Raw genomic sequence first — 13,538 nt, 5'->3', positions numbered from 1 at the left:
ATGCTTACTCGGATATTCCAGTGCCCCCATTGGCACCGCAGCCAACTTATTGAGCCAATTAGCAGTTGCTGATGTCAAACTCTGAGACAGACCTACTAAGCCTGAGATTGCGCATATGTCCTCAATACCAAAGTGAGTTCTAAAATGAAAGCTTCTCAAGAACGTTGTGATAATGGCGAAGGTGCCAAATATTGTTGTGACGAGAGGAGTAATATGGGAACGATCGCGAATGGGTTCATTACACGTTGCACTGGTCCAATTGCGTGTTGCTTCTAAACTCAGACTAGTAAAAAAAAAGGAAAGAAATGAGGGTGGAGGACATACTAAGCGCATCTTTTAAAGGGCAATTCATCATGACGCAAGTAATGAAACTTGCCTTGAACCCAGTGTCCGCGCAGGTGCATGTCGTGTTGGAGAGACTGCACGGGGTCATCTGCTGACCCTGAGAAACGCAATATTTCTGGGTTTAGAAGAATGACTCAGGACCAAGTCATGAGAGAAGCAGGCAATTTCAAACCTTACCGCACACGTAGGTACCCCGGCTGTTGCAGTATTGACCCGAGACGGGCAGTAGACAAGAAGCATAATCAGCCAAAGAAATTGCATTTTTGCGTTCAGTTGGCGGAGAAGAATTGGAGAGCAGTCAACGGGGCTTTCCTGTGCTCTTTATTCTCCGAACGTAGGGGCGACATCGGCAGGCCCAAGGGGAACCCTGGTCGTCCGAAATGGCGCCAGCAAGGGCTGCTCGTGCTAGCAGGTTAACGCCCATGATAGCGCGAGAGGCAAGTAGTACATAAAGAAATTGGGGTGGGGAGGGGGTCGAATATAATAGACAAAGTTCATTCCAGGGGGCTGCTGGGATAGGCAAGAAGTTCGTTGCAAATGCCGACCAAGAAGTGCTAAGCTGCGCGCATCCTACGGATTATTAGTATCATAATAAAATGTAACTACGACGGACAGTACTGGCCATGCGGCAAAAAATAACGGTTTATTTTATTGTTTTGCATTAAGGCCTTCACCGCATACACCGCTATAATAATGACATGTCAGATTTTCCTTCCTTATATAGTAATAAGACTTATTACCACTGCTCTACATGCAAAATACACGAAATTCACCCCTTTTATCTCCATTTACTGTGCTTACCTACCTGTCTACTTACCCCGGTTACCCCGTTTATCCTGCCTACCCCGTCTATCATACTTTACGAACTTTATCTACTTTCCTTGCCCTATCTTCTTTTTTATATATTTTACTCTTAATCTAACATGCAGAGTAAGCATAGTAGGTAGAGTAGGTAGGGACAGGGGATTAATCTGAGGCCACGGAGTACTACCGGCAAAATCCAAATCCAAAAATTGTTTTTGCCGCATAGCCAGTACAGTCCGCCGTATGCAACCTTACTCCACTATTAAGTATGTTAGCGAACGCCGGTGCCATGATCCCTGCTCATGGAGATTACGCCAAGCCCTCCGTGATTTGTCGAACAGCGTGGCGTATAATAGCCAGGCTGACGCACTTCCGGAGGGAGCGTCTTCTGGAATCCATCATCTCGGGCAGTCGACGTTGAGTGGTAGAATGCAGATTCAAACTATCCTCCAAGGTCTGGCCTTGTCTGCCGGATTGTATTGGCTAGGCTGGATATTTTATGCTAGGTGGCTGCATCCGCTGGCAAAATTTCCGGGGCCGCCACTTGCTGCTGTTTCAAGGCTATGGATAGTGATGATGGTGGCTCGAGGAAATGCTGAGAACGAGCAGTGGAAACTGCATATGAAACACGGTCAGTCAGAAAGCAGTTGCGATATAGTCCTTGTAACCGACCATCAGCAGGTCCTGTGATTCGCATCGCACCGAATGAACTTGCAGTTAGCGACCCAGCTGCGATAAGGAAGATTTATGGAATAAAGTCCGGATTCACTAAGGTAATAAATGCAATTCCAAAGACATTAGCTTAATCAGGCAGACGTTCTAATTAATGCAGACGGACTTCTACTTACCATTTCGATCACCTTTCGGTAGGAATTTACAGACTTGAATGAAGTTCTGACCCGAGCTCACGCACCCGACAGCGAGATACCCTGATCATTTCACAGCAACCGATGAAGAGACACACGCAAGCCGGCGAAGGATTGTTAGTCATGTCTATTCAATGGGAAGTGTCAAACAAGCGGAGAAACACATGGATACATGTACCGACCTCCTTGTAAAACGATTCGGAGAAGTCGCGGATCAACAGGCCACGGTGGACCTCTACAAATGGTCGCGAATGTAGGCGACCCCAGCAAAGATGCAGTTTCCCGTCCTGATTAACCGCTTGGCAACAGGTACGCATATGATGTAATTGGCGAATTGTATTTTGGCAAAATGTTTGGATTTCTTGAGTCCCAGAGCGATCACTTGGGATACTTGTCTTCCACGGATGCCTTGATTCCTGTCATGACACTGTCTGCCGTTATGCCAACATACATTCGCCCCTTCTTCATGCTCAGTGGCCTTTTCTTTCCTAGAATGAGGGCTTCCCTTAATGCTTTGAAAAACCTGACAAAGGCTGCCGACGCTGCGGTCGAAGACCGTCTAAGGCAGTCCGAGGAAGTCGACAATGTATCAAAACGCCACGATGTGCTCAGTAAAGTACTGAAGATTCACCGCGAAGAGGGTCAGAGAATAGACTTCGATATCGATGACGTTAAGCTGGAGGCATATGGTGCTTTGTAAGCTGAAAGCCCATAGTTAACATATCTTTCACAGACATCGTCTAATCACCAACCTAGCTTTGCAGGAAGTGACACGACGTCCATTGCCTTGACCGGCGTCCTGTATCATATACTAAGAAACGACTCTGTCCTCGACGTTCTTCGCCGGGAGATTGATCGTGCCACAAATAACGGTGAGCTCGGCTTCCCACGCGTCTCCTATGACGAAGCGGTCAAACTGCCCTACCTGGGCGCATGTGTCAAAGAAGCGATGCGGATCCATCCAAGCGTGGGTCTGACGCTCCCACGCAATGTGCCAGAGCACGGCTGCGAGATTGCCGGGCATTGGATCCCAGGGAAAACCCGTATCGGCGTGAACCCGGCAGTCGTGCACCTGGACCGAACCGTGTTCGGCGACGACGCTCTGTGGTACCGACCGGAGAGATGGCTCGGTTCCGGTGCTGATGAAATGAGTCGATATATCATTCAGGTGTGTTCCTTTTCTTTTTGTCCCTAACTGGCTACGTCCAGAGCTGACAGATTTCAGTTTGGAGCAGGCTCCAGAACGTGTATGGGAAAGCATGTAAGAGCATCGCCATGCCAATCACACATAAATTGCCCCGTCAATTGAGCAACGCCTGACTTTCCTCGCAGGTCTCACTGTGCGAAATATACAAGGTAATTCCAGAGCTGATCCGATCGTACGACATGGAGCTTGATCTTGAGAATGAAGAAATCGAAACCACGGCATACTGGCTCTATAAGCCTGTGAAGGTCAAGATTAAGGTTCGACGACGCAAGAAGGGCAAAATGGAATAAGAGATACTAGATCTGAGGTGCTGAAGGTCAGTAACCCCATTCCAGCTCAGATTAGGAAATTGTGGTGCAAGATGTTTTCAGTATCCTTACCGCGAGATTGACATTCTTCTTTCGTGCTTAGATTTGTACATGATTAGTTTGAGTATCACACATGTTGTGACCGATAAAAGACAGCGCTTGCTTTCCTAAGTCAAACAAGCAAAATATGCACACTAATCATGCGTAACATTGTACGTATATCGAGAAAAACAGTGATGGACTGGCATTTAGCCAACCCAAAGTCTCGTAGCGAACTTGGCGACTGCCTTAGTCCGAGGATTCCAGCACATACCGAGTACGAACAAGGATAAGCCAAGACTGGACCTTCGAGTCAGTTGGTTGGGTCCACCAGACCGTGATTGGTGGAAGAAATGGACAGTCGGAGAATGAGATCGACTGCATTGGCAGCATGAGGAGGTGTATACGGAACTTGCTGAGATTGATGCCGCGGACGTATGTTGCCTCCAGCTCGTGGATTTTCATCCTCCGAATGACAGCAGCATGGTTGTCAGGAACCACAGGCCTGTGCAGGGTTTGTTACATCCCAAATTCTGAGCACCGCGTTTATCCTTGACCCCAGGCGCGCCGATGTGCGGGAGTTGTCCATGGCCGTTCGTTGCCTTATCTTATACAATATGAAAAGGGAGCGTGGTAGCCTGATCATCCCAGATATCCAGCGACAGCCTTTCCCTCCTGAAAGTCCATTTTCATTCCAATACTGATCATAGGAGGGAATGACCAAGACCGTCTCGAATCGGTACAGAGTAAGTTGTATTTCGTAACGGGCCTCATAGAGCCTGTCTGATATCATGACAAGCTGGTCTTTGTGCTCTTGCATCAATCCCGACGCACTACAGGGATTGTGCGCTGGTATCACGGCATCACATCATCCCATGGTCGAGGAAGGAATGGATCCACGCGGCAGGGGAAAGCTACTAAAATAGTGAAAAGGCCCCGTGGGTCCACTCTAATTAAAGTAGTGGGGTCGACGCTTCCAATGCGGCGACGTCCCTCTTTCCTGTTTTCCACTCTGTTCTGCGTCCATCCTGCCGCTCGGTCAGCAAGCCATCTTTATTACTAACCTAGAGCGGTTTTGAGGTCTCGCAAAGAGCAACATCTCAGAATACCAGTGACTCCAAAAACTAGCCGCTTGTCACCGAACGTCATGACGATCTAGCATTCACAAAGCGGCCACTAGAGCTCCGTAGAAGTGAACAAGAGCAATAGAATGCTGTGCCTGAGATGCCTTCCTCAGACCAATTTGATGTCTCGTAGGCAATCTATGAGCCTATATAGATATATATAATCTATCTGTCCGTCTCAATATGTGGTCAAGCGCCTAAAGGAATTGAAGGAATTGATGGAAATAGAGACTCGGCCGCGATGAGTAGCAAATCACTCATATCCTAACCACACCTTTACAAACGCATATTCGCATCTCCACATGTTTAGAGTAAGGACTCAAATGTCATGTCTTACTGAATGTAACTATGTGAGGTATGTCGTCGGTGCCCATCCAAGTTATCCGGATACTGAATGACAAGGCAGTGGAGAACTGCATAAACAGAAACCAAATCATCGAGCACATGCAGCAGGAATGCGATAATATTTATTTCTACTCTCGGTCTCTGGGTAGTAAGTATAGGTACATAATAGGCTGACTGACAAGTGGCCAACGAGGCGTGAGTATCAAATACTTGCGGACACCGGAGCACATCATCGGCGATTCCAGCAGAAGAAAGAACCGGCACTACACGCAGTGAGCAATCCTGAGTGCGACCATCGTTCATTCTGGCACATCGGGCTGTTATGACAACAATTATTCCATGAATGGTAGGAGAATATCCCTTCATAAAAGGGATGCCCGGCGGAGGAGGACGGGTGACATCGAGTGGCGAAATCATTAACCCCCGAAAGGATAACAGGCACTATTGATGACACCATGTGTGACTGTGATGCATCTCACAGTATGCTCGAGGATAGAACCTCCTTCCGTTCTAGGACCACAGCAGACCCGTACGGAGAGACTGATCGACAATCTTGGCCATGAGACCTTGACCGACACTACTGAGAACGTAGTCAAACTGGAGATAATCAGGACATTCTCTTAATCAAGAAGAGCCAGCGTATCTTTTGCTGAAGGTTGAGACGCCAAATGAGGGATCACGGTGCCGATGGTAATAGTCTGTTGAGAAAGGTGTTAGCATTGCTAGACCGTACGTATGTTGGGAAACAGGTCTCGCCTCTTTCGGATCCGGTTTTCATCTGAAAGGGCAATGAGGCTGCATTCTACACTACAACGACAGCCAACTGACAGTTGGTGATTGTGATCATCGGTTCCCACTTTAGAATTATACCGAATGAGACACACTGTGACACTATACGGCTGACCTGGTTCACACCTGGGCAATATCGGAGTGGGAGCTGACATTGCCCGGTAATAAAGATCGCTCAGGAGGTGAGACCACGAGGCCACCGACAGGGGTGGATGAAGTCGAGAATGGGAAGAAGAGAAAGTGATGCCGAACGTTGAACGAGGCTCGTGGAACCATTTTGTGGACGGGTAAATTGAGTGCTGAAATACAAACCAACAGCCAGCCATTCAGAGGAACCAGGATTGATGAACTGTGGAATGCAATATGCATGCTTAATCTCGCCGGTCGGCGTTGGATATTGCGGAGGAGGCGCGCTGGTGGTGGAGCACCCTTGTTAGATTAGGGCTTCGGTGGAGAAGCCGACGAAGTCGACGACGCTTACGGGGTACCCAGGAGACTCCCAAGGAGGGCCACACGGGTCGTATGATCAACCATTTCATGTCTTTTCCGAGTAAAGCCTGCGGTTTCGGGCGAGGGAACATGTTCTGTCCAGCCGGGTGATAGGCACCGGTAGGGCTTTACAGGCATGCCTATCCCCGTTGCGCGAGCCATTTGGCAACCACGGTGTCTCTACCACAGTACCACTCTCGCGACGCAGTAAAAAGCCCGGGGAAATCGCGCCCGGGGCATTTGGCATCTGCCATCCGGTCTCTCTGCGTCCAAATGTCTCCCTCTTCGAGCCGCGTCATGGCCTTAGCCTCAATCGGGAAACTTCCGAGGGCTCTAATGAAGCAGCGCTGACTGAGGAAGGGCTTTCACTTGCCCATTAACCCGAAACACTCAACTTTTAATTAATTAAATGGATTAAGCACTTTGGATGGTGGCCCCGGTCGACTGCTTTCCCCCTTCTTTGCCAACTCCGTGCCTACGGAGTCCCGGTCGGAGGTTTGACCGGATGGACGCGGTGGGGGTGTTTCAGACGCCGCTTCAACGCTGTCGATCTCCTTCCCAAACCAAATCGGCCTGCCAGAGGATCGACATGGCCATTCACCACGTCCAGTTTGGAGCTTCTGGACGGCGGATATTGCTCGGGATAACCATGGGCGGGTTTACCCACCTACCGCAGCCTTTCCTCAACCCGATCCCAAACGATGGCTTCCTGAGGTCCGTTTGGGAATTGGGAATCGGCATCTGTGGGCATTTACGGAGACAACTAGAGTTAGATCGAAGCAGACAGCGGAAAGGATCGCAGCAAAGGTATATAAGTGCCGACGGATCTGCTCTTCTGGAACGTTTCTTCTTCCAACCCAACCAACTCCCTTCGGTCATTCATTCGTTTCTTTTGTCACGCTTTGTCATTCTTTTAAACCATAATCTTTATTATACCACATTTAAACTTCCAGGATGAAGTACGCCGCCGTTCTCACCACTCTCGCTGCTCTCAGCGCTAAGGCTCTGGCCGCCGCCTCCGTGCAGGGCACCGCCGAGGGCTTCGCCTCTGGTGCTACTGGTGGTGGCAGTGCCACCCCGGTCTACCCCGAATCCACCGACGAGCTGGTCTCCTACCTCGGTGACGACGAGGCCCGCGTTATCGTCCTTTCCCAGACCTTCGACTTCACCGGCACCGAGGGCACCAGCTCCGAGACTGGTTGCGCCCCCTGGGGTACCGGCTCCTCTTGCCAGCTCGCCATCAACAAGGACGACTGGTGCACCAACTACGAGTCGGACGCCCCTAGCGCCGACGTCAAGTACGACAACGCTGGCCAGCTCGGTATCACCGTCGGCTCCAACAAGTCCCTGATCGGCGAGGGCACCAAGGGTGTCATCAAGGGCAAGGGTATCCGCATCGTCAACGGTGTCGAGAACGTCATCGTCCAGTATGTAGCCAGAAAAAGGGGGAGGCGAGGGAGCAAGCAATTGGCTGACAGGATGCGATAGGAACATTGCCATCACCGACATCAACCCCCAGTACGTCTGGGGTGGTGATGCCATCACCCTCAACGAGGCCGACAACGTCTGGATTGACCACGTTACGGTAAGCCACTTTGCCCTCAGGGATGGGCATCTGCCGTCCCAGCTAGACCACAGCACTGACCTAAATTCTGTCTCCTAGACTGCTCGTATCGGTCGTCAGCACTACGTGCTGGGCACGGAGGCGGACAACCGCGTCACGCTCTCCAACAACTACATTAACGGAGAGTCCGACTACTCGGCCACCTGCGACGGTCACCACTACTGGAACGTCTACCTGACCGGCTCCAGCGACAAGGTCACCATGAAGGGCAACTACTTCTACAAGACCAGCGGCCGTGCCCCCAAGGTCCAGGGTAACACCTACCTGCACGCCGTCAACAACTACTGGAACTCCAACACCAACCACGCCTTCGAGATCGGCGAGGGTGGCTACGTCCTTGCCGAGGGCAACACCTTCTCCGATGTGACCGCCGCCGTTGAGGAGTCCTCCATGGCTGGTGAGCTCTTCTCGTCCAGCAGCGACGCCGACACCTGCAGCTCCTACATCGACCGCGCCTGTGTGGCCAACTCCTTCTCCAGCTCTGGCGACCTGGCTGGCACCTCCACTGACGTCCTCTCCAAGTTCAAGGGCGAGAGCGTTGCCGACGCCGACGCCGCTGGCACCGGTCCTGCCTCCAACGCCGGCCAGGGTAACCTGTAAAGGTTGTTCACGGATTGGACTAGTCAAATTAAGTGGAGGACGCCGAGCCAGGACAGATTGACGCCATGAATCCTGCGCGGGATTGAGATTCGAATGTTTGGCCCCCGAAAGGTTCTCTATCTTAGCTTAGTATAATATAATCCTTGAGATAGCACGCCGTTTCCTCGCATCTATACCTGCAGATCATAAGAAGATTGTTGTAGTTAATTGGCTCGTGCCTCTCTTGGGAATGAGCGGAACTGAATGTCATCTACCGACGCGCCACCGCGATGACCAGGCTAGAGACAGCCGGAGGACCTTTTCCCTTGCCTTCTTGCGTCGGCCTTTGCGACGCGAGAAAATGCCCCTTTCCCTACCTTCTCCACCTCGTTGTTGTGGTAGCGCACGGACGAGACGTGGCTGCAGATACCGAAGCGCCGGCGGCGCGCGCGAACGCTTGGCGCGTGTCAGCCCGACTCCTAGTCCTGCGTCATGCAGGGGTAGGACTGATGATTCTAAGACTACCTATCCGTCGTCGAGAGTGAGCTGGGCCGGCCGTATACCCGGCTGACACGAGCCCCGCTTTCTCCGGCGCAGGCTTCGTCGTTTTATCTCCTACGACGTGCCGATGCAGTGTCCGTATAGGTTACCTGGAGGAGTGTCTAGGCCTTCGGCCAACCTTTTCCTAAGTAGGTACTCTGTCTGTTCTACCTATACCTACGGTGTACTTCCCCTGATGCCATCCGCGCCCAGATAGATTGGTCGGGGTATGGTAAATGACCAATTCTTATTGACAGGTTCGTGGCGTGGGTCAACTGCGCCCCGCGAGTGACAGCGGGCATTCCGTGGTACAGCTTAGGGCTACTTGGCCTACGCTGTCTGACGATATCATGCTGTCATGATTCCCCGCGATACCCTGAATCTCGACCTTTTCGGAAGTATGTGGTTGTTGCAGAATGCGATCCCGATTGGGTTGATTAGAGTCAGGTTGGTCACTCGGCTTCCGTAGAGAATGTTGTGTTGGTCCCCACGTTTAGCTCCGACATGAGATACGACAGATGGATTGACATTGTGAGACTCGCAGCTGCAAGACCATCCTCGCTGGTGATAGGCCTGGAATTCCAATGATGGAACAAATATTTGCTCCTTTAACAAGGCTGACCCACAACTGCAGTGACAAGACTCCTTGGGTTTGTGTATCTCCCCATACGCGTCCGACGCCCATCGGCTCATCCTCTTCAAGATAATGGCAACTAGACTATAGACTGGATCATGCCCACGCACGACCAGTCGACCGTCACCGGTAGTATACAAGCGCTGGCTGCTCAAATTGGAGAAACGATGTAGACAAATTACCAAACTGTGCGTTTTGTCCTTCCGGGCAGAGTCAAACGTCCCAAGGGACGGATCCTAATGTCAGAACCGTTACTAGGAGAAATCTAGAATGGCCATACCAAAGCTCATTCTTTCTAAGCGGTCCACATTGGTAACAAAGAACTTCGCTAGTCTTCAGGAAATAATAACGTGGTAAGGGTCTTTGTTGAACCTCGGAAAAGCGGCATTTCACAACATTCTTGCTAGAATTCCCGCCCACGGCAGAAGCTCCCATTGTATGGCCCTTTCTTGTTCTCTTGATGAGTGTAATCAGCTACCGGCTTTGACCGAGAGGCCTTGGAGATATTAGGGCAGCCTCATATTCAATTGAATGCATCGCTTCGATGTCAAGGAAGCATTCGCCGCCACTGCCCATTTTTGCTGCAGATATAAATAGGACTTTCTCTTCCCACGTATCCTAAAATTCACAGCCACCCTACAACTTCCCGAGTCCAGCGTCGTTCAACTGTCTATTAGTATATACATAGTATCTCTTATATAGCAAAGAAACGATGTCGACGGACACCATTCGCAAGACGGGTCTACAGGAAGCGGGTCTTGTGCTGGATCACTCAAATCCCAAGCAGGCAAACGACGAAGTCGTGGTCGTGCTTGACATCCCACTTCATGAGAACGGCGACAAAACCAAATGCCAGCTGAGCTCTACGTCTAGTCTCAAGCGGGTGATTCAGGTCCTTATTTTCTATACGATGAATCTCGACAAAAATCACCGAGTCCCTAGTGGACCAGTGCAGAGTGGATATGCTCGATTCTTTTTAAGCTTCTCCACCAAGGCTGCTGATCCTGACGCAGTCTACGAGGAACTTCGAAACAAATTGCAGGGGCTCTCCATCACCCCCGGTCGGGCAGTCTTCCCCCACCAGTTTCAGGAGCAGGGTCTGACAATCGACCGCAGCTTGCAATAGAAAGCAGCCAGACATTTGATAAAACAACGTCTGTTTTCCCCATATACAGCAGTGCCTACTTGAGGTGTTATAGGAATTGCAAGTCTTGGTTTTCTGATTTATTTTGCCTTTAGCCACAGCCACAAGAGTCTCTAGACCATCTTATTATTACTTTCTTGGTCCAATATATTCCTGTCAATTTACTGTAGTGCTAGTACGATCTGTACAATGAAGGGTGCCGCAAGACTAATATTTTAAAAATCACTTGTGACGAAGCCTTATGTGTTTCACTAGTCCTAGTCCGCTGACACAGCGCATTCTGTAAATTTCATTGGGAAAGCGGTTCAGGTTCCCAATACTTACTTTATAGTTTTCTATCTAAGTCCTTCATTCATAGCGAGTTGCAACATCATGCATAACAATTTCCACCCAACAAGTTTGTCCTTGCATGATGCCATGCAGGCCAGAACAACCAGGTGTAGAGTATACGGAGTACATATAGCTAATATGTTGTCAGGACAAAGACATATCTTTTGAGATCACCCATGCTACCTCTGACCCTAAACCGAGCTCTTCCGGAATCATGACACGCAGGATTAGCGTGAACAGACAAATCACAATATGATGGAACAAAAGGCACACTGCAGCACGGGTTTCACCCTAGACTCTCTCCACCTTAATCTCCTCCTGAATGCGGATAGCATCACTGCCATTTGCGTTCTGACCTGGAAGAATTCCCTCATCGCTCCGGTTGTCGCGAGTGATATATGACTCTACGTTACTCTCCTGCACGACGCTAAACAGAGTGTCGTCCTTTGCCAAATTCCGCATCCGGAAGCGGGACGATCGGTTGGAATCGTCATATTTGACGTATTTACCTTCCGAGTCCTCTAGGTTAGATCCATGAACGATCTTTCGGTAAAGAGGGCGAACAGTGGGAATGCCAACGCAGATGAGGGTGACGGCGAGTTCCACCCCTGACCAGATTACCAGACTGACCGTATCCTCTGGATTGGATCGAAGGGACGATGTCAGTCAAGGATGACAAGGAAAGAGTACAATGTCGGAAGCGAGCAACTCACCTGTATAGTTGGCGCTAGACAGTCCACCCAGTTCGATGGTGCGGATGATGCCGCAGACACAGGCTCTGTCCATGCAAGGTCAGTCAGTGGAACAAATGAAGGAGACATCGACGTGGCTCACATAAAACCAAGACTCAAACTGATGGCAATCGACATCTTCTCCTTGAATTTCATATTCAGTTTCCATATGAAGAGCCACGGAAGCAGGGCAAAGTAGAAATCCACTACAGCACACCAAGCTGGACGTAAGAGATATCAGCAAGAACACCTCGAAAAAGAACAAACAGCCCAGGGGGCGAGGGGCATACGCACAGCCAAGTAGAACCGAGAACGGAGTCACGGCAACGACGGTACGCCCTGGCACACGCGGATCATATATAGAATTGGATGGGAGGCGTTGGGTCCAGAAAATAACTGCCGTCAGTAGCGACACCAGTGATAGGCTGACCATCGAGATCCAGATGGAGATCCGATGCCATTGTTCGATAACGATGCGGAGCAGGAAGAAGCCCAACGACAGCTTGGCAATGGCCATGCCTAGGACAGCAAAGGTTTGCCCGATCATCTCGGTATACACGGCTTGGACGGCGGAGTCCATGGGAAGCGAGGTTATGGGTTGTCCGAATCCGTGGACGCCGGCAATGGTGATGAAGACGCTGTAGAGAAGCAGAAATACCTATATCCCTGTGAGTATCTGGTCTTACTGAAGAATGGCAGACTGCGGTGAGATTTGGTTCCACCTACCCAGGCCAAATTGAAGATGTGATCGTCCACTCTAACTCCTTTCATGATATATACCCGTGTGTATAGCCGCAGCGGGACCAGGACAAAGGAGATGAAGGTCATCGCCCACATGACCGCAACGGCCTTGATACCTTGCCCGGCCAGCATCTTCGAACAAGCAGTGTAAACGTTGTTTGCGTTATAGACAAAAAGCGAACGTAGGAAAGTGGACTATGAAGCCGCTCTTGACGACACAATCCCGTAAAAGACGTGAAAAGCGAGGACCCAAGTTCGGGGCATATTGGCGATAGAAATACATGACCTCGATTGTCCAGTGGCCCGTGAGGAAGATCAGAGACGACAGGTGAATAGAGCGATTGTGAGCTATCAACGGGTAACGCTGTTCCTCAATTCCAATTCCCTGAAATCGAGCATACGGATCGGGGATGAGAAGAAGGGATCTGTCCCAACCAGAGCATTGGGGTACTTTTCCGTTCTACTTTGGGCACTATGTTAAGGCCGCTCTCTGGCCGCCAGCTATATTTGGCCCGTGATGAGGACTTAGATCGGAAGAATCCCCGTGGCGCTCGGTTGGGGAAGGACAAAAGCTAAGACAAATACCTTGTTAAACTTGCGGGACTAGCGCGGCCGTCCGTGCCCTGGACAGGTCAAGTGTCAACGGGGGGAAGTTCGTTCCGGCCTCTTGGATTGCCGTCTGTTCGCTGCGATTCGCTCGATCGCGGCATGCAGAGGCCAATAGCGCCACGGGGGCGCAGTGTAACAGCCGGACCGTGCGTTTGGTGGCGGAAATCTAGGCCTTCGTTAGGGCACAGACTCTAAACTATCCAAAGACTAGAGAAACGGAGAAGGGAGCCGTCTGCTCCCCCGCTCACATCCTAGACATCCTAGAGTCTGACACTACCCCTGGTCCATCG

The 13,538-nt window shown here is 50.6% G+C and overlaps 4 protein-coding genes across 4 annotated transcripts; 3 read left to right on the top strand and 1 right to left on the bottom strand.

Moving 5' to 3' along the window:
- Positions 1-2,149: 2,149 nt before the first annotated feature.
- Positions 2,150-3,512, top strand: LDX57_011574 (cytochrome P450; the record flags this gene model as incomplete). The annotated part of the gene is made up of 5 exons (XM_046093318.1): positions 2,150-2,268; positions 2,325-2,711; positions 2,772-3,183; positions 3,241-3,276; positions 3,348-3,512. The coding sequence occupies 5 exons, from the start codon at positions 2,150-2,152 to the stop codon at positions 3,510-3,512; spliced, it is 1,119 nt and encodes a 372-aa protein (XP_045949296.1).
- Positions 3,513-6,787: 3,275 nt separating this feature from the next.
- Positions 6,788-8,735, top strand: LDX57_011573 (polysaccharide lyase family 1 protein). The gene is made up of 3 exons (XM_046093317.1): positions 6,788-7,743; positions 7,805-7,901; positions 7,980-8,735. Exons 1-3 carry the CDS (start codon positions 7,271-7,273, stop codon positions 8,538-8,540), a joined length of 1,131 nt encoding a protein of 376 aa, XP_045949295.1. The 5' UTR covers positions 6,788-7,270; the 3' UTR covers positions 8,541-8,735.
- Positions 8,736-10,405: 1,670 nt separating this feature from the next.
- LDX57_011572 (uncharacterized protein) lies at positions 10,406-10,819 on the top strand (the record flags this gene model as incomplete). The annotated part of the gene is made up of 1 exon (XM_046093316.1): positions 10,406-10,819. The coding sequence occupies one exon, from the start codon at positions 10,406-10,408 to the stop codon at positions 10,817-10,819; it is 414 nt and encodes a 137-aa protein (XP_045949294.1).
- Positions 10,820-11,276: 457 nt separating this feature from the next.
- On the bottom strand, positions 11,277-13,019 carry LDX57_011571 (uncharacterized protein). The gene is made up of 5 exons (XM_046093315.1): positions 12,625-13,019; positions 12,193-12,556; positions 12,002-12,119; positions 11,881-11,945; positions 11,277-11,805 (listed from the first exon to the last, which is right to left on the bottom strand). The coding sequence occupies exons 1-5, from the start codon at positions 12,769-12,771 to the stop codon at positions 11,459-11,461; spliced, it is 1,041 nt and encodes a 346-aa protein (XP_045949293.1). The 5' UTR covers positions 12,772-13,019; the 3' UTR covers positions 11,277-11,458.
- Positions 13,020-13,538: the final 519 nt, after the last annotated feature.

Source organism: Aspergillus melleus (assembly GCF_016097325.1).
Source record: "Aspergillus melleus strain CBS 546.65 chromosome Unknown contig7, whole genome shotgun sequence".
Taxonomy (NCBI): Eukaryota; Fungi; Ascomycota; class Eurotiomycetes; order Eurotiales; family Aspergillaceae; genus Aspergillus; species Aspergillus melleus.
Note: the sequence above shows the minus strand (reverse complement) of the source record. Positions and strands in the feature narration are given on the sequence as shown.